Genomic DNA, 20447 nt, shown 5'->3' with positions numbered 1-20447 from the left:
ATAAAACCTGCTGGTGATCACACTGCCCTCTTCTTGTTCTCCTCTAGCCTGAAACCAAAACACTAGAATGTCCACAATCTGCTCATAACTAAAGACAAAAAAGACAATTGCATCAATCTTACTTGCAATCAAAAATAATACTGATGATATTGTGATAAATAGAAATTTTATGTGCAATGTAAAAAAAAAGGTCCACGAACTGAGGTTTGGCAGGATCAAGTTGTCAGGGACGGAGGGTGGCTTCTTCATCTATTGCTCAGGGACACAGATTTATCACGAGGGTTGACAAATTCTAGCGAGGATAGCAATGGTTATTTCTCCTATAGCTGCCCCCCTCCCCCATTCTCAAGTACAACCAATATTACTGTGCAGGAGGAACGGAGGAGCCAAAACATACGAAGACGAACCAAAAAAAAACCTATTGAGAAGATGTTGTAGGATCAAGCTAGGTTTGACTTGGAGGGCTGTTGTGTTGCGGGGCGCGGTCAGCTCCTCTGTCCCGGGGCGGTGCGTCCGGGAGCCCTGCCATTGAGCCCGGCGCCGTGGGCCTGGCTGATGGCCGGGTGGGACTGGGTCTTGCGGAGGGGGCCCTCGCGGCCGGGTCGGCCCCCCTCACCCACCATGACGCTGGCCTCGATCTTCTCCAGGTCATCCGTCTCTGCGCGAAACTTGGCATGCAGCAGGCCAATATACGTCTCATACCGACTCTTCTGCTCATGGAGAGGGGGAGGGGGAAGAGGGGATGTTTTATTCAGGGAGACCAAGACATCAACAACACAACATCAAGCAATAAATAAATAAATAAATAGGATAAACTGAAATAACTGTAGTTTGGTCACCTTACTAGCTTTGATTGTGTTGGATCTTTTTTTCTTTTCTTTTTTTACTGAGGTACTGGTAAATGGAAGGGCAGTTTGTGACAGCTAAAAAAATATAGACCTACATTTATTCTGATGCGGCAAATGGTAAATTTGTAAATGTTATAGAAAAGAACAACAACATTGGTCCAACATTTTGAGTTATTGAACTAAACTAAAAGTAGCTAACGTCATATTTTCTCCACCAATAATAGAAAAATGTGATGTACAATTCATAATTGATATAACCCAATATAATCCAGAATCAGGCCTCGGTATTATTATAGTTTTTTTCAAACGGTATTTTTCAACATGGACCTTATTTTCCCATCTTTTTGTGTCTAAGGCCCAATCCCAATTCTTTTCTTAACCCTCAATCTTAACCCTCAAGCTCAACCCTCAATCTTAGTAGCCCTCAAAACTAAGTGTTAAGGGCTATCTTGCGACTTTAAAATGGGACAGCCCTTAAAGGCAGATACGTCTTCAGACTGTGGGGGGCAGCAGTATGCCAAAGCTCCGTCCAGTCTGTCAATTCAAAAGGAGAGGAAAAAAGCATCCCTACAAATATTTCCTTGATAATATAGATGTAGAAATTACGATAACCATTGTATTATCTTAGTTTAAATGTCATTTTATGGATTTCCGTTTTGGAGCCTAACACATTTGTTGTTGCTAACTATCGATAGTCAGTAGCCGTGCTGGTCAAGCCATATTATTATTATTATATTATAACATTGTTAACGTTGTTACGAAATGCCATAATTCTCGGTGGTAATGTCGTTGTTGAGTTGTTTTTTATCAAGATACAGCCTACGTGTAATGCTACGCACCACAAAACAAGTGGGGGCTAGAATGACCGTGCTTTCCGATGTGAGGGCTGGCTTGACTGCAGTTAAACACTGCAGTCAAGCCAGCCCTCACGTCAGAAAGCACGGTCATTCTAGCCCCCACTCGTTAGCAACAACAATTGTTGTTAGGATTCCAAAACGGAAATCCATAAAATGACATTAAACTAAGCTAATACAATGGTTATCGTAATTTTTACATCGCTATTAACAAGGAAATACTTAACTTTGTAGGGCTCCTTTTTTCCTCCTTTGCCGCCATCTTCCATCTGAATGGATCTAGCTGATGACACGCAAGGGATTCTCGGATCGCACTCACCGCCAAGGGTGGTCCTGGAAAATCTTAAAACTGAGGGCCATAAAGCCCTCAAACTCGACCCTTAATTTAACACACTGAGAATCGGGACAGCACTAGCACTTCGCGGGAGTGCGCATTTTTGAGACTGAGGGTTAAGATTGAGGGTTAAGATAGGAATTGGGATTGGGCCTAAGTGACTAATGGGGACAACAATGTTTTAAATGAGTACAGTACAGTATTGAGCGAGAACGTGTCAGCTGGCAGCCGCCAAACGGACTGCAATGTAATCCGACCGACGGGCAAATGGTCCACTAAAAGGTCTTGGTTTTTGCTACTGACAGGCTCAGATTGTTATTATAAGTTTTTGACATTACAATACAAAATTGTTTTGTGAAAACAGTTTATAAAAACAGCACATTTGCCATCTGTCATGCTTCTTGACCTCTCAGCTGCTGTCAGACTTGTGAAAAATAAAATAACAGATAAATAACCATCAGAAAAACAAACAAGCCCCTCCACAGAAGGCTATAGAGAGTTTTAACTTGACAAAATACAATTCTAAATTGCCCCTAGCTTACTTCCTGTTTCAGTGTTTGCTAATACAATAGCTGACATTAAATAAGCTAGGTTTCCAAACTGTTCCCTAGCAACACAATTCTGTGAAAACGGCCCATACCTCGTAGGTGAGGTAGTGCTCTTTGAGGCGGTGCTCCTCCCACTCCTGGCTCTTGGGGTCGGGCGAGGGCGGGTTCTTCCGGTGCTCCTCCACCTCCAGGCTCATCTGCTTCAGCTTGCTCTCGTGACTCAGCAGCTGCTCCTCCTGCACCAATCACAGCCCCGAGAAACAACGCAAGACCACCACAAACAGCCAATCAGAAGCAAGCACACACAAATAGAATGTGAAAAATTGCCTGGGCTGTGTGAGAATGATTTTTGTATGGAAGACTATGGTTGATGTTAGATTATTTTGCAGTCTATGTATTGTGATACTCTATGTATGTATGCATTCTCATACATGCGTGTGTGTGTGTGTGTGTGTGTGTGTGTGTGTGTGTGTCTGTAAGCCTGTGATAATGCATTAGCTTAGTAGTAGTGTCTGTCTGTGTGTGTGTGTGTGTGTGTGTGTGTGTGTGTGTGTGCGTGCGTGTGCGTGCGTTAGGGGTTTCACAGACTAGTCGAATATTAAAACCACTAGTCGACACTGTGCATCATAGTCGAATAATTGTTCATCTGTGGTTTTAGGAATAAACAATATAAATAAATAAATTGAACATAGATTTGTTTGAAATATCATTTTCTCCATGATGCCATGTTCAATAAACAGAATTTAGGGTATCTAGAGAAGGAAAGAATCCCATCTATGTTGTTACTGCAGACAAACAGTCGCTATCTCCAGCTCAGACAAGTTGCTGGGGTTTAGCCACTAATTATAAACAACCAGAACCAATCAAGGACTCTGCTATTTCACATACAGTACCCCCAGGCTGGTCCTGCCTACATTAGTTAAGGCTTCACATACAGTACCCACAGGCTGGTCCTGCCTACATTAGTTACTCTGCCATTTCACATAGAGTACCCCCAGGCTGGTCCTGCCTACATTAGTTACTCTGCCATTTCACATACAGTACCCCCAGGCTGGTCCTGCCTACATTAGTTACTCTGCCATTTCACATACAGTACCCCCAGGCTGGTCCTGCCTACATTAGTTACTCTGCCATTTCACATACAGTACCCCCAGGCTGGTCCTGCCTACATTAGTTAAGGCTTGACATACAGTACCCCCAGGCTGGTCCTGCCTACATTAGTTAAGGCTTGACATACAGTATCCCCAGGCTGGTCCTGCCTACATTAGTTAAGCTGACATACAGTACCCCCAGGCTGGTCCTGCCTACATTAGTCAAGGCTTCACATACAGTACCCCCAGGCTGGTCCTGCCTACATTAGTTAAGGCTTGACATACAGTACCCCCAGGCTGGTCCTGCCTACATTAGTTAAGGCTTCACATACAGTACCCACAGGCTGGTCCTGCCTACATTAGTTACTCTGCCATTTCACATAGAGTACCCCCAGGCTGGTCCTGCCTACATTAGTTACTCTGCCATTTCACATACAGTACCCCCAGGCTGGTCCTGCCTACATTAGTTACTCTGCCATTTCACATACAGTACCCCCAGGCTGGTCCTGCCTACATTAGTTACTCTGCCATTTCACATACAGTACCCCCAGGCTGGTCCTGCCTACATTAGTTAAGGCTTGACATACAGTACCCCCAGGCTGGTCCTGCCTACATTAGTTAAGGCTTGACATACAGTACCCCCAGGCTGGTCCTGCCTACATTAGTTAAGGCTTGACATACAGTACCCCCAGGCTGGTCCTGCCTACATTAGTCAAGGCTTCACATACAGTACCCCCAGGCTGGTCCTGCCTACATTAGTTAAGGCTTGACATACAGTACCCCCAGGCTGGTCCTGCCTACATTAGTTAAGGCTTGACATACAGTACCCCCAGGCTGGTCCTGCCTACATTAGTCAAGGCTTCACATACAGTACCCCCAGGCTGGTCCTGCCTACATTAGTTAAGGCTTGACATACAGTACCCCCAGGCTGGTCCTGCCTACATTAGTTAAGGCTTAAAATTAGGGATGCACCGATATGAAAATTTTGGCCGATGCCAATAACCGATATTAACATTGCTGTTATGGCCGATAACCGATATTTACCGATGTCGATATGATCTGTATAAAACCAAATTTTTATGATCATCACATTTTGTACATACTGAAAAACACATGTTAACACTGAATTTGAAAAAGTTATGCATTTCTTTATTTGCAAAGCCTTTGGAAAAGCCCATACATCATAGATTTACTGCATTATTTCATATCAATGTGAAGAATTTGGCTGATAATGATAACCGATATTAACATTGCAACCGATATGACCGATATGTTAAAAAATGACTAACATCGGCCGATACCGATATGATTGCCGATATATCGTGCATCCCTACTTAAAATATAGTACCCCCAGGTTGGTCCTGCCTACATTAGTTAAGGCTTTCCTGCCTTGTTTTTGAGACCTTTTCGATGAGAATTTATCGTTTTTAATGGGTGAAAAAAATATGATATATCTCCTGTGACTTGTCAACTAGTCGACTACTGTTTGGGAGTAGTCGATGACTACTAAAATGCAGTAGTCATGAATGCCCTTGTGTATGGGTGCGCGTATGTGTGCCAGTATGTACCTGGTTGAGCCTGGTGGTCGAGGATGGCAGGAGGGGCCGACAGAACTTCTTCATAGAGCCGATGGCAGCAGGAAAGGCCGGTGCGGAGAACAGCGCCGCCACCAGGTTTATCCGGAAGATCCAAGACATCATCTCCTCCTCACTCCTGCCGAGAGAAAGAGAGAGAGTGAGAGAGAGAGAGAGAGAGAGAGAGAGAGAGAAACAGACAGTCAGAGATAGAGACAGACAGAGAGAGATGGGAAAGGGTGAAGGGAGAGAGTGATAATTGCTTAAATACTGTCTCTCTGTCTGTATATTTTATTCGTACGTTTCACCACATTCAACCCTGGGTTATTCCAGAATCGACACCGTATTGATTAAAAAAGAAAGAAAAGGTGTTGTTTTTCAGAGAGTGATGGTGACAGGTTCAAATGGTCTGGGTGACTCACGGAGCCTGCAGCAAGAAGACCCTCCAGTCAGAGGTTTTCAGCTTCATCACATTGGCTCTCTTGCTGTAGTCAGTGGCGTGGGTGGCTAAGGCGTGGTGGATCCTCACAGCGTTCTTCAGGTCCACCTCCGACACGTCTGCGTCTGGCTTGTACTCATCCTGGAAGAGGAGAAGAAAAGAACAGGCAAACAACAATGAATAAAGTAAACTTTTAATTTTAAACGATAAGCCTAAATGTAGCTACTCTCTTGTCGATATAACATTATCCAGTCTAACCAAGACAAGATAAAAAGATGACAAAGATACAGCTCGTTCATTTCATTTTGCAGTCTTAGCTCGATGACTCCACAGCCTCACATTTGGTCAGTTTGGCCTTCCCACCAGCAGGGGAAGACAAACACACTACAGCAGCTATGCCTCATTTTCTACTCTAACACTCTCCACCTCACTCACTCTCTTTCTTTCTCTCTCTCTCTCTCACACACACACACACACACACACACACAGCAGAGCAGCAACAGGCACCGCTGTCACTGCGGTGGTGGATGTGTTTCTATGGCAACGGAGCAGAGGGTGAGATGCGGTACCTTCTGGAGATACAAGATCATCCCCTTCAGAACCGCATAGAACTTCTTCCAACCACGCCGACCCCGCGGGGCTGGGTGAGAGACACAGGAAGAGAGAGGGAGAGAGCGAGGGAGAAAGAGGGAGAGGGAGGAAGCAGAGCGATAAAAATGGAAAAGGGCAGCCGAGATGGACAGAGAGAGAGGGAGAGAGAGCAATAGATTGAAACATAGCAAGACAGAGAGAGAAAAAGAGAAATCAAAATATATTTTCTTACATGTTTTGACATTCAGAGAGAACAGACTATATAAAAATATGGACGTAGCCACCGTGACGTCACCCATTGATTTCTGTCGCCATCTTGTTTGTTTTTCCAGACAGCACTGGACATGCGATCTGTCAATCATGTCCCAAAACATAGTCTGCTTTATTGTCTATTTTACTCTAAATGGGGCTATAATTTACAAAATGAACATGATGCTGTAAACTAGCGATTGAGACATAAACTCATTAGGAAAGTGCTGACTCAGGTCATGAATTAAGTGAGAAGTAGGGTCATTTCTCCATTCACTTCTATACAAATCAGACTTCTCTTTGCAGTCAGAGACTGTATAAATGAGTGAGTTATAGAAAAATCCCCCCCTGGTACAGTTGTCATAGATGGTTAAATTACCTAGAGAGATCAAAACAATTTTCTTTGTACCAGGCTGTAAACATGTTTATTTCTGCTGTAAAATCGGGCATTTTAATATGGGGGTGAATGGGGAATTTAGCTTTAAGCCAGCCTCAAGTGATCTTTCGATGAGCTGCAGTTTTTGGTACTTTTCAGAACCGAAGGTTGGGGCTTGAGAGAGAATTGGAACTTAAATAAAGTGCGTCTCTGTGTGTGACTCACTGCGCTTGCCGTCCATGTCGGCGTGGGTCTTGCGCGTCAGCACTCCGTGCTTGTAGGTGACGGCGTTGAGCAGGATGGGGATGGCGATGAAAGGGTTATTGCCATCTGTTACCCTGGCAACACGCTTACTCCCGCCCTCACACTGCTCCTCCACAAGCTCCGACAGGCTCTTCCTCAGCTCCTCTTCCTCACTGCACACACGCGCGCGTACACACACACACACACACACACACACACACGCGCACACACACACACGCGCACACACACACACGCACACACACACACACACACACACACACACACACACACACACATTACATACAAGGAATTTGACTCAAGGTTACGTTGCTCACAATGTACTCACAAAAAAAGGTATGCACAGGTTAAGACAGACAAGGACAGAGGTAGATTTAAACATTTACATTAACTACTATGTAGAATAATAAAGTGAAAGTGTCTATTTTAAATACATAAATAGCAAAGGAATGCGCATGTATGTACAGTATATGTCTAAATAAGCCACACAGGAATGTAAACAAAAACTTGTACAGATATATATTTCCAGATATTTCACCTTTCAGTTAGTTACTGTTCAATGTAAACAAGACTGAATCAGATATTGCACAGTTATAACATAGTAAACACATTTCATATTGTGTGTGTGTGTGTGTGTGTGTGTGTGTGTGTGTCTGCCTGCTGGTGAGCGTGTGTGGGGTGGTAATCATATACATGAGGTAGGTGCTACAGTTTGCAGTACAGGGTGGTAATCATATACATGAGGTAGGTGCTACAGTTTGCAGTACAGGGTGGTAATCATATACATGAGGTAGGTGCTACAGTTTGCAGTACAGGGCTATTTCTGTCCCTGGTAAAGTATCACAAGTCAAGTGGTCCCAGTGTTTTAGCGAAGTGTTCAAGTGGCCACTTTAAGTGTTCATCAGAGTGATGGCCAGGCTGTGGGAAGAAAGTGATTTTGTGTCTGGTAATTTTGGCGTACAGTGCTCCATTTAAGTTGACATACTTCTGAAGAACTTGCATACTCTAAATACGTTTGCCTTTTGATAAGTACAAAATGTATACTCACATTGCCCACTCAAGCTTCTCGTTCTTTATCGAGTTATACAAGACCTGTGTAGGCAAGATGGTAAAAGAGACAGATTGACATTATAGACGTGTTTTTGGAGGATTTTTAATGTGATTACAGCGTTGGAATGCAAGGAAAACCCCTCCGAGCTGACAGACAGTAGGTGCTTTATTTATATGTCGCTGTGCTGCTCAGGAGGACTTCTATACCTTTAATAAGTCTTTGGGGAAGTCTTTGCCATTGTTGAGGCTGTCCAGATTACTGATAAACTGTTGGCAGGACATCTTCTTGCCAATGTTCTGAGGAGAAGAAAACAAACCGACAGACAGACAGATGGAAATGGACAGAGAGAAAGAGGAACATGAATAAATTAAATTAATATTTGAGCAGAAATGTCATCTCCCTGAAAAGTTGATCTTGGGGTACTTTTCTTTCATTCTGCCTATCCCAAAAGTTTCCAAAAACACATATATAGAACAATATTATTCAAGCCCACCTTCATCTGCACCAACTTGAGTGGAGTTCCCTAATTATCCACTGGATGGCAGTGTTATGCTGCTACATAACAGGGGGATGGGGGTTCTCACTGTTCTAGAATCAACTTCGCCTTGCTATTGTTTTTCCCTGTAGTTATTAGGAAGCACTAGGCCACCAAAGCAATACATTCCCCGCCACTAGAGAACATGTGATTTTAAAAGAACCTCAGCATGTGGACCACTAGAGAACATGTGATTTTAAAAGAACCTCAGCATGTGGACCACTAGAGAACATGTGATTTTAAAAGAACCTCAGCATGTGGACCACTAGAGAACATGTGATTTTAAAAGAACCTCAGCATGTGGACCACTAGAGAACATGTGATATTAAAAGAACCTCAGCATGTGGACCACTAGAGAACATGTGATATTAAAAGAACCTCAGCATGTGGACCACTAGAGAACATGTGATTTTAAAAGAACCTCAGCATGTGGACCACTAGAGAACATGTGATTTTAAAAGAACCTCAGCATTTGGACCACTAGAGAACATGTGATATTAAAAGAACCTCAGCACTGGGCCTGTTTGGGGGCGGCAGACACACTGGATCCCTACCAGCCCCTATCCTACCTGACCTCCCTGAGGAGGGGGACAAGAGGAAAGAGAATTCCCCTACGGGGCTTATTAAAATAATACATTATTATCTAATGTGTAGGTTTTTGAATGACTATATATATGCCTGTTTATGCCTGAATGAAACCTGTATGTAATCTAAAAAGGAACAGCCGTGGAACCAAAACGATTTGACCCACCACTGCTACTACAAAAAAATATAGGAGGACAGACCTGGTTCGTGGGCCTAGATTTATACTTTTCCTTTATGGAATGTTCACTTTTCAGGGAGAAGTAGCATTCACAAGACTAAAATACTCAGGATGGGATATAACATTCCCAACAAAATGTACACTTCAATTATTCATTACATCCACTGTAAGGCAAGAAAAAGGTTATCGTGATATAATTCATGGCCATAATCCAATTGATTAACCACTCAAAGTTCACAATGTACTTATACTATGCAGTATGCACTTGTACTTCCATGCAAAGCCAGAAGGGCACTGCACTCCTTATTCATTTAAAGCCTCATATTATCAAGTAGGCAATCTGGGAACCTATCGGTTAAACAAAAAAATAAACTATTTTTTTTCTCTAACCTCTGGGGGCAGCTCTGTTTCAATGTGGTGCAACAGGAACTCAAGAGGCGCGGTCGGCAGCGGAAGAAAATCCCTTTCCGCTCCCTGCAAGCTCTGCCATTGGCTCCAACCGACCGGCTCTGCCCATTAATGGATTTCTTTTCCGCTGCCTGCGTGTCGCTCTCAAATCCGTCCATCGCTATGAAACAACAATAACAACTCTATCTCGTTGCTAGTAGCAAGTAGCAACTTGCTATATGCTGAAAATGGTAAGTGTTGACAACACACCGGTCACGTTCACTTCATTTTGATCGGGTAAAGCGCAGCATGCGTGCAAGCGCTGTTGCACCCCATTTGACGGAGCCTGCCGACAGATTTTCGATGCAAGTCGAAAGTCTGTCTCGAGAGATTATCAAGTAGGAGACATGGGGCCTAGCTTAAAGTGTTTAGTTTTGTGTAATTTACAACATTGCACAGTAAGGGATGGATCAATACCACTTTTCCACTGCTGATAATGAGTGAGCACTAAATTAAGTAGATTAAATATTAGCCAATATCAAGTTACTTTTACTAAACATTATTTTTCTGTCATTGAACTAAGATGATTAAAACAGAGTCTTTTCTCTTCTTTGGAGAGATCTAAATTCCTTCTGTAAGTGAAAAAGGCATAAAATCAAATCAAGATACATACATAAGTTCACCTGGCTCTGTTGAATTCTATCGTTTGGGAAATGTTCCAATACAATATCCAATTTTAGGATACTATTGGCCTGAATCATCCCCAAACAGAAACAAAGCAATCAGAAACAGCCCTCCCAGGCATAGACGTAAGTGAGGATCACAGCTAGCGTTAGTACTATAAGCATACTCACCACCTGCAGGCAGGGGCAGAGGGAGACCAGGGGACCAGATATGGTTAGCAGGGGAAGGGATTGAAAGGGAACAAAAGCAAAGGAGAAAAGAAGAGGAGAGGAGAGGAGAGGAGAGGAGAGGAGAGGAGAGGAGAGGAGAGGAGAGGAGAGGAGAGGAGAGGAGAGGAGAGGAGAGGAGGAAGGATATTTGTTAGAGGAAGGGTCTTCTTCACTAAAAACATCGTTAACTTGTGACTGTGAGTGGGGTTAAAGAGCAGAGCTGGAGGGTGCAGGAACACCTATGATACTGATGGAGTTGTGTCGCCCACACCACAGTGCTCCAGTTTAAAGATGAACGGATGAGACTATTAGAGAAGAGAGACAGAAACAGGTCAGAAACTAGGGCAGGGAGAGGAGAGAGATAACAAAAAAGAGGTAGAAAAATAGCTGTGAATGGAGACATGCCATTGCTGACAAAGGATGGACTATGATTACACTTTGTTTGCCAGCTTTGCAAGAAGACTGTCTATGGTTAGTGGATCGTACAATACCAATTCACCTTATGTAGCCACGCCCATTTGACCTGGTTGTGTGGTCGTGTGACGACTTCCGGCAAAAAAAAAAAGGGGGAAAAAAATGGCTGGCTGCTCCAATATAATCTAACTCTGAATTAACTAATAATTTAGCCAATTGTATGTAACATACCAAATAAAAGCAAACGGCAATGTCTAAGAATGCAATGCCATGTAACTGGCTCGTTAATTCTCGCATTCCAGGGAATTACGTTAACGTTTGCGGGTCTTATAGACGTAAATGGCTTGCGCTGCGTTGGAGGAGAGAAAACCATCTGAAGCATTCTTTGTTGGAGTCCAGGTATGTTTTACAAGAAAGTGCTCCTCATTGTCGACGATAACATTATCTGACCTGGCTAACAGTGGATACTCCGCTTGCTGGCTGTGTACCGAGCTCAAAGTAGTAGGCTGTTTTACGCCCTGCACTGTCCGCTACAAAAACAACTCTCTTCTTCATGACGTTAATTTGTATTTTGCGCCGTGACTGCCGGAAGTGTTAACACGACCCAGAAGAATTTGGCCCACCCCCACGTCTGAACATAAGGTGAATAGAATAGAGAATGTACTGTACAAAATCCCCCCATCAGCTCAGCCTCACCCAATCAGCCACACCTGGGGCCCTGATTGGGCCGCACCTGGGCTCAATAAAGGACGGCTGATTGGGTGAGGCTCAGTAGGCTCCAGACAGCAGTGGAGGAGACTGTGTTGTCCTTCCCTTGATGGTCACCAATGTGCAGATGCATCATTGCCAGTAAGTCTTGTTATAGTTAGTCATTTCCTTTGTATATTTGAATTAGATGTATTATTACTTTACAGTTGAAGTTTTCCCTTGTTTGTTTGAAACCTTTGTTAATACCTTTTTGTGTTTAGGTAAAATCATCTGTATCTACCATCTGTTATTGGTCTACACCTGTCTGGTGGTTAACCATCCACAAAGGGATTTGCTCTAAATAAAACCCTTGCATTTGGTTCCTCTGAGTCCTCATTCTTACCGATGCCCCACTTGCTGAGGCTATACCTTTAACCAACACCTCAAGCAGTTTCTACATGGTCCTTCGAACCCGGATTGGCCTCAGCAAGTGGGAATGGACCAGAGGAACCAGCAACCAGCAGAGGGACCAAGGTGGGCACCTGGATACCATCAACAATATGGATATTATCCAGCCTTTTACTCTACTTCAGTAGCACAAACCTTCCAAACCCATCCCCCAACACAGTGTTGTTGCCATGTGGTCGGGCATACACCTGGGAGACAGCCTAGCCAACCTGCACCATATCAACTTGGTGAGCACCATAGACACCTATTGATGCAGGTTAGCAGGAGGCTTGACACGATAGAGCAGAGTGTGTACCGAAGAGGAGCGGCCCCTGCACCTCCTCTGCCTCGGGGGTTCCCTGCACCTCCTCAGCCTCAGGTGCTCCCTGCACCTCCTCTGCCTCATGTGTTCCAGGTGCCTCCTCTGCCTCAGGTGTTCCAGGCGCCTCAGCTGTTCCAGGCGCCTCCTCAGCCTCAGGTGCTCCCTGCGCCACCTCCTCCGCCTCAGCTGTTCCAGGCGCCTCCTCAACCCTACCAGGTGCTCCCTGCACCTCCTCTGCCTCAGGTGTTCCAGGCACCTCCTCCTCAGCCTCAGGTGCTCCCTGCGCCACCTCCTCCGCCTCAGCTGTTCCAGGCGCCTCCTCAGCCTCAGGTGCTCCCTGCACCTCCTCCTCAGCCTCAGGTGCTCCCTGCACCTCCTCCTCAGCCTCAGGTGCTCCCTGCGCCACCTCCTCCGCCTCAGCTGTTCCAGGCGCCTCCTCAGCCTCAGGTGCTCCCTGCACCTCCTCCTCAGCCTCAGGTGCTCCAGGCGCCACCTCCTCCGCCTCAGCTGTTCCAGGCGCCTCCTCCTCAGCCTCAGGTGCTCCCTGTGCCTCACCCAGTCCAGGCGCTCCCTGTGCCTGACCCAGTCCAGGCGCTCCCTGTGCCTCACCTAGTTCCGGTGCCCCCCGCACCACCAGTCCCAGTGCCCCCCGCACTGCTAGTTCCGGTGCCCCCCGCACCACCAGTCCCAGTGCCCCCCGCACTGCTAGTTCCGGTGCCCCCCGCACCACCAGTCCCAGTGCCCCCCGCACTGCTAGTTCCGGTGCCCCCCGCACCACCAGTTCCGGTGCCCCCCGCACCACCAGTCCCGGTGCCCCCCGCACCGCCAGTTCCGGTGCCCCCCGCACCGCCAGTCCCGGTGGCCCCCCTGGCTCCAGTCCCAGTGCCCCCCGCACTGCCAGTTCCGGTGCCCCCCGCACCGCCAGTCCCGGTGGCCCCCCTGGCTCCAGTCCCAGTGCCCCCCGCACTGCCAGTCCCGGTGCCCCCCGCACCGTCAGCTCTGGTGCCCCCCGCACCGCCAGTCCCGGTGGCCCCCCTGGCTCTAGTCCCAGTGCCCCCTGCACTGCCAGTCCCGGTGCCCCCCGCACCGCCAGTCCCGGTGGCCCCCCTGGCTCCAGTCCCAGTGCCCCCCGCACTGCCAGTTCCGGTGGCCCCTCTGGCTCCAGTCCCAGTGCCCCCCGCACTGCCAGTACCGGTAGGGCATTCACGACTAGTGAATTTTACTAGTCGACTAGTCGTCCCTAAAGGTAGTCGACTAGTCGACTAGTCGTTTTTAATTTATTTTTAATAATTTTTTTTTTTTTTTTTTTTTTTTTTTAAATCTTTAAGAAAGAACATGAGGTATTTACACGACATACAATACATGGACTATCATATCCCATATCCCCCACAAAGAACATCAAAACAAAACAAAACAAGAAAACTGCATAAGATACACAATAATCCAAGAACAAACAAGACTATTGGACAAACAACCAAACAAAAACAATGCATTCAGCTCCTATCCTGATAAGCCTAATGACACTGGGGTAAAAAGTTCTTAAAGTCAAACTCTGTATGTGGTTGCCATATTTTGGGGATGTCTAAGAATCTGCCTTTGCTCTTGTAGTAAATGTTATCCAACGTATGGTAGCTTGAGAGTTCATTCCACCAGTGAACTACAGCTGGGGGATTGGATGGTTTCCAATTTAAAGCTATGCATTTCCTAGCTGCCAACAGGGCAAGATCTATGTATTTACTTTGAATGCATTGTTTTTGTTTGGTTGTTTGTCCAATAGTCTTGTTTGTTCTTGGATTATTGTGTATCTTATGCAGTTTTCTTGTTTTGTTTTGTTGTGTTTTGATGTTCTTTGTGGGGGATATGGGATATGATAGTCCATGTATGTTCTTTCTTAAAGATAAAAAAAAAAAAATTTTTTTTTTTTTTTTTTTTTTTTTTGCTAAAACGACTAGTCGACTACTAAGCACAGTGTCGACTAGTGGTTTTACTAGTCGACTAGTCTGTGAATGCCCTAAGTACCGGTGCCCCCCGCACCGCCAGTCCTGGTGCCCCCCGCACCGCCAGCCCTGGTGGCCCCCCTGGCACCAGTCCCGGTGCCCCCTGCACCGGTGGCCCCCCCGGCTCTAGCCCCAGTGCCCCCTAGACCTCCTGCTCGGGTGGCCCCCGCACCTCCATCCGCTCCCTTGGCACCCATCCCTTGGCGCCGACCTACCGTGGCACCATTCCAACACCAGCATCCAGGTCGGCCTCCGGAAGGGTGCTGCTACCTGTGTCATCAGCGTCTGGGCCATCGTCCAGGGTTGCTCCACCCTACTGACCTGCCCCCTGGACGCCCTCCGGACCCGTGGTGCCCTTCAGCCATCCTGCCTGACCTGGAGCCTGTGAACCCAAAACTTGTTTTTCATGGGGCGGCGGGACGCCCATCTCCCTTGGGTGATGTATGGCAGCCTTTTCTCCTACAGATAACCCTGGATTTTCTGGACCCTGACCTGAGTTTATTTATCAAATATAATGCTATATTTGAGGGGCGGCTGTACAAAATCCCCCCATCAGCTCAGCCTCACCCAATCAGCCACACCTGGGGCCCTGATTGGGCCGCACCTGGGCTCAATAAAGGACGGCTGATTGGGTGAGGCTCAGTAGGCTCCAGACAGCAGTGGAGGAGGCTGTGTTGTCCTTCCCTTGATGGTCACCAATGTGCAGATGCATCATTGCCAGTAAGTCTTGTTATAGTTAGTCATTTCCTTTGTATATTTGAATTAGATGTATTATTACTTTACAGTTGAAGTTTTCCCTTGTTTGTTTGAAACCTTTGTTAATACCTTTTTGTGTTTAGGTAAAATCATCTGTATCTACCATCTGTTATTGGTCTACACCTGTCTGGTGGTTAACCATCCACAAAGGGATTTGCTCTAAATAAAACCCTTGCATTTGGTTCCTCTGAGTCCTCATTCTTACCGATGCCCCACTTGCTGAGGCTATACCTTTAACCAACACCTCAAGCAGTTTCTACATGTACTGTAGTGAGAGTCGCTACGTACGTGTCCATGTAGATCAGTGTTGAGCAGCATGAGGGCACACGTTAATGTGTGGGCTCCGTCTGCCAGGGGACAATAGAGAAGCTAAGGTCAATGAAATGTCATGTTGCTCTGCTACACGCACACACACACACACACACACACACACTCACACGCACGCACGCACGCACACACACTCACAAACAAAAATGTGGCGTGCTCTATCAAAATCAGTTGGATGTCGCAATGGCTCATTTCTAGATAAACGTGATTTTATGAGAAAAGATAGATTTTTGCTGTTTTGGGATTTCATTCAGATTTTAATCAAATAAAGCCTTGTCTTTCATTCTGGGTAAAGATTATTGTGAAATTTAAATGCTAAATATAGTTTTGAAGCTGATAAACGTAAGGTGACAAGCAGAACTACAAGCTTACTGGTAACTTTTGTCAGTTGTCAATCACAGCTCGCATTCGTCGTGTTGCCAGATTCACGGTTTTCAAGGTAACGTTACTTGGAAATGTTATATATGTTGTAGGACGGTGTTCATAACGTTTGTCTGAGTTGTATTCATTGTGGAGTTGTATTATTGGTTTGTTATTTTGGACTAGTTTAGTTGATCATTGGGCTGTTTATGGGTTGGGTGTAATTTGCATTGGGGGATTTTTGTCGCTCCTGGCAACCCCATTTCCCTATACAGTAGTATACTCTGGCTCTGTGTATGTATGGTCACGCAAGACTCCAAATGTGATGTTATATTTGAATAATTTCTTTATTTGATGAAATGTCTCAGAAAAACTTTGAGCCTGTTTTTCTTACAAACTAGTTTGACAGGACAGGGGTGCATCTCACTCAAGCTTTGGAGTACAAAGATAATATTGATATCACCAGAAAGCTTACATCAGGGGTGCCCAACATTTTTACACTAAAGATATATTTTTCAACAGCACAAGATCTACCTGTGTTGCGCAATTACACTCAGCCAGTCGCTGAAAGGTTGGCCAGAGTACTGTTGGCTATTCATATGCTCCAAACAGACGCAGGAAAAGTATATGTCAGGGCCTGCAGCCATCATGCGCACGCCAACGCCTAGTTAAGAGCAAGTATCTCCGCCAAGGATGTCAGGTGGTTTCTGTGAACGTTTTGACAGGCAGTAGCATATGTGATAACAGAATAAACATGCACGGACGGAGTGGTTGAATGTGAGACCCCCGATCTACTGGTTGGGCACCACTGGCTTACATTCTCCTCTTTCCAACACTGTATTCAATCAATGTAACTGAAAATTAGTAGTTCACAAATACTATTGTGTTCCAGTCTGTGTAGCTTTTTGTAGGTGTACTCTACTCAATCCATATCATTCAGCACTTTTTTCTCCACACATTATAAGAGATCTTCCTCATTGTCATCACCTTCATCACCATCATGCCCCTCACGGCCCTGACCTTCAGAGCTCGGTGTCTGTGGGTTGGAGTGGCAGAATCGCTTGGAGAAATGTACAAGGACCCTCTCTCTCTCCTGGGTCTCTCCCATCAGTGGAAAGGCCTTCAAGAAATTCCTGTGTCACACAGATGACATCGTAACGTCACACAGATGACATCGTAACGTCACTAGGTCAAATTGCTGCAATCTTTGAAAAGCACATGATTTCAAATTGGTTCCGGCATTAAAGAACATTTGAAAAAACTGATAACAATAGATTTCACTCTGAAACTGGCAAGTGCTCATGCACTCTCTTTGAATGTCCTTTGCCTCTGTGTCTATGTTCCAGTAATGAAAAGCAGTTGCCCCTCTGAATTTGAAATCAATGGATTTGAATTCATAACAGTATACCACAATCAATGGGATTTGTCATGGTCCAATCATTCTGTCATGTTGCTCATTTTGTGCTGAAACAGCAACGCTGCATGTCCCAGTTTTAAAGTGTCAAAATGAAGCTGAGACAACAGAAGAAATATTAGGTCAGCGCAAGGCAGGCCAACTACAGCAGCCTGCATTATTTCTGCATTCAATCTAGCCTATTTGTTACAAAAATAATAATAACAAATGGTTCTACAGAAGCTTTTAATTTCTTCCATAAGGAAGGGAATTGAATCTATGAGCAGAATTAAAATCAAAACTCCTAAAACCCCAAACAACACCAACCCAAAATGACACGTGTTACTTTTCAACACAGTGTTTCCGCACTTTCTTAAACATCTAATTCAAGGAAGGAACATGGAACAGTTTGAGACACGGATCAAGGCTCATTACTGTTACAACACGGAGAATGTTTATAATGAGAACTAGCAGGCTTTACAGAAGCTCACAGACAACAATGAAAAGAGTTTGGGTGAAACAAGGACACACACACACGGCAGGACACACACATGCAGACAGCGGAACGTAGCCTGTTTACTAACGTTCAACATAACTTTCATTTCTATTATAAAAGTTGTTTCTGTTCTTGCACAAAATATATAAATTCAAGCACTTTCATTGACCCATGTGCATTTATGTCTATTCTCAAAAACTTTCAAGGCCTTGATATTTCTCTCTCAAATTCACAAACTTTTAAGGTTTTCAAGGACCTGTGGGGACCCTGATGTCAACAGCACACCTAAATGCATCATCAGCAAAGTGTGAACTGCACACACCTTCTTAGCTGAGGACCTGGACTGAAGGCAACAGTTTAGACAGCAACATGTCAGGTACAAGGCAGCCACGTGCTACACAGCTGTCAACTGCAATAGCCTGCAACTGTATGCAACACGACAGCTTGATTAGCACAATGCTAATGCCTTGTGAAGAGAGAATGGGGAGAATATACGTGCACGTGGGCACACGTACACCATCACACACACACACACACACACACACACACACACACACACACGGCTACAGAGTGCTGACTGTTACCTCAGGGCTCGATCCAGTGACAGGCCCGAGAAGTCAAAGAAACTCAGGTACTCAGACGCCACCAACTGGCTGAACTCATTACTGCAGGATGGACAGAGAGAATGAAAGAGAAAGTGAGAGATGCATCAGCAGACCAACATGGCACAGAAGGCATATGCATGTTATATTAAAGTCAATTCTTGAGGTGACTGCATGTGTTTGAGAATGTCTTGCTGTTAACGGTCTGACCATAGACTGTATAAAAATATGGACATAGCCACAGTGATGTCACCCATTTGTGGACTCCCATTTGGAAGCCTTTGGCAGTTTGGCATTTTTACCGTCGCCATCTTGATTTTGCAGCTAGTGCAAGTTTCCCACCGCCTGCTATTTGTCCGTGATCTACGAGCTGCGCGATCACTGGACAGGCGACCTGTCAATCATGCCCCCAAAGCATACTGTATTTATCCTCTATTTTACTCTCAATTGGACCATAATTTACAAAATAAACATCATGTTGTATTGAAGAAGACATGAAACTAGCGAATAGCGATTGAGACGATACACTCAGTAGGAAAGTGTTTACTGAGGTATTAAATCAAGTGAGAAGTCGTGTCATTTTCCCATTGACCTCTATACAATCTGACTTCTTTTTGCAGCCAGTGGAGTTGCCACCTGCTGGCCATTGGAAAGAATGCAGGTTTAAGGCACTCCCACATCGGCTTCATTTTTCAGCAGCGGAGGTTGGCCCTTGGTTCTGAGCATGTGGTGACCTTGTGTTGATGTGCTTGATCATGCGCTTTGTTGTCAGTCTGTAAATCAATCTGGTGCTGGTTTACATGCTGTAAACAGGCAGGAGAATATGCATACTTTGTGTCTGTGTGTCTTGTCTATACACTATGTGCTTGTTCCTATGTGTGCATATGTTTTTCTCTGTTTATGGTCTTTTTAGCAGTGTATGTGTGTGTGTATGTGTGTGCACGTGCGTGTGTGTGTGTGCTTTGTGTATGTGTGCGTGCGTGCGTGTGTGTGTGTGTGTGTGCGGGCGTGCATGTGTGGGTGTGTGCGGGCGTGCACGTGTGGGTGTGTGCGGGCGTGCACGTGTGGGTGTGTGCGTGCGCTCACTTCTTGCCCAGGTGTCTGGCCACGTCGCAGCGTTTGAAGCCCTCCAGGTGGTACAGGCGCTTGGCCAGCCTCTTGGCTGCGTCACAGTCGGCTCGGCAGCCGTTGGCCAGTGTGTCGGTGCTGCCGCGCTCCAAACGCTCCAGACTGCCCAGATCACACTCTGAGTCTGACAGCACGTCTGTGAGGCTGGCATCGCTAGGGAGGGGAACGCACGCGCATACACACGCACGCACACACGCACACACACACACACACACACACACACACACACACACACACACACACAGGTTAATGAATGGAACACAACACACGTCCATCGTTACACGCCTACATGTACTCATGCTGGAAAGAAGACACTGTAAATTGCTGAGCACAAAACCCCAATTACATAAACATGTTAACATACACGCAAATAAAAGTCACATGACTTTCAAATGATTTGTTATGATGTTGACCCAGTTTCACTGCCACTTTTAATGTCCTATATTACAGCAGCGCCTGTGAAAGAAGGTGTAGGCCTGAAGCAGAAGGTACCTTCCCCAATGCCTCCCAGAAAGCTGCAGTGGCAATTGTAGCTTATGAGAACAATACTTATGTCCTTCTCCCCTCCCTCTGAAATGACATCAAACTGCCCTTGAGCCAGTTTAGGATTTTTTAAATATATATATTTTGGAGGGGACTTTTGCCCCACTGTCTAAAAAAATGGGGGCATTAAAAAAAATTGGGGGCACTTAAAAAAAAGAGTAGTTGGTGCATAAAGTTCAGG

General features: G+C 45.5%; 1 protein-coding gene across 1 annotated transcript in view; it reads right to left on the bottom strand.

The window, feature by feature from the left end:
• Nucleotides 1-265: 265 nt before the first annotated feature.
• The window catches only part of psd2 (pleckstrin and Sec7 domain containing 2), a 25229-nt gene continuing 5047 nt past the window's right edge, over nucleotides 266-20447 (bottom strand). The window contains exons 2-13 of the mRNA XM_083652138.1: nucleotides 19682-19876; nucleotides 18578-18658; nucleotides 17125-17237; nucleotides 15706-15764; nucleotides 8423-8512; nucleotides 8214-8257; nucleotides 7130-7320; nucleotides 6258-6328; nucleotides 5672-5829; nucleotides 5244-5388; nucleotides 2677-2820; nucleotides 266-710 (exon numbers count right to left, since the gene is read on the bottom strand). Of these exons, the coding sequence (XP_083508264.1) occupies nucleotides 486-710; nucleotides 2677-2820; nucleotides 5244-5388; nucleotides 5672-5829; nucleotides 6258-6328; nucleotides 7130-7320; nucleotides 8214-8257; nucleotides 8423-8512; nucleotides 15706-15764; nucleotides 17125-17237; nucleotides 18578-18658; nucleotides 19682-19876 (1516 nt within the window). The 3' untranslated portion in view covers nucleotides 266-485. The remainder of the gene's footprint in view (nucleotides 711-2676; nucleotides 2821-5243; nucleotides 5389-5671; nucleotides 5830-6257; nucleotides 6329-7129; nucleotides 7321-8213; nucleotides 8258-8422; nucleotides 8513-15705; nucleotides 15765-17124; nucleotides 17238-18577; nucleotides 18659-19681; nucleotides 19877-20447) is intronic.

Source organism: Poromitra crassiceps, assembly GCF_964638095.1.
Source record: "Poromitra crassiceps genome assembly, chromosome: 15".
In the NCBI taxonomy this organism is placed as follows: Eukaryota; Metazoa; Chordata; class Actinopteri; order Beryciformes; family Melamphaidae; genus Poromitra; species Poromitra crassiceps.
This window is presented reverse-complemented; position numbering and strand designations above follow the sequence as displayed.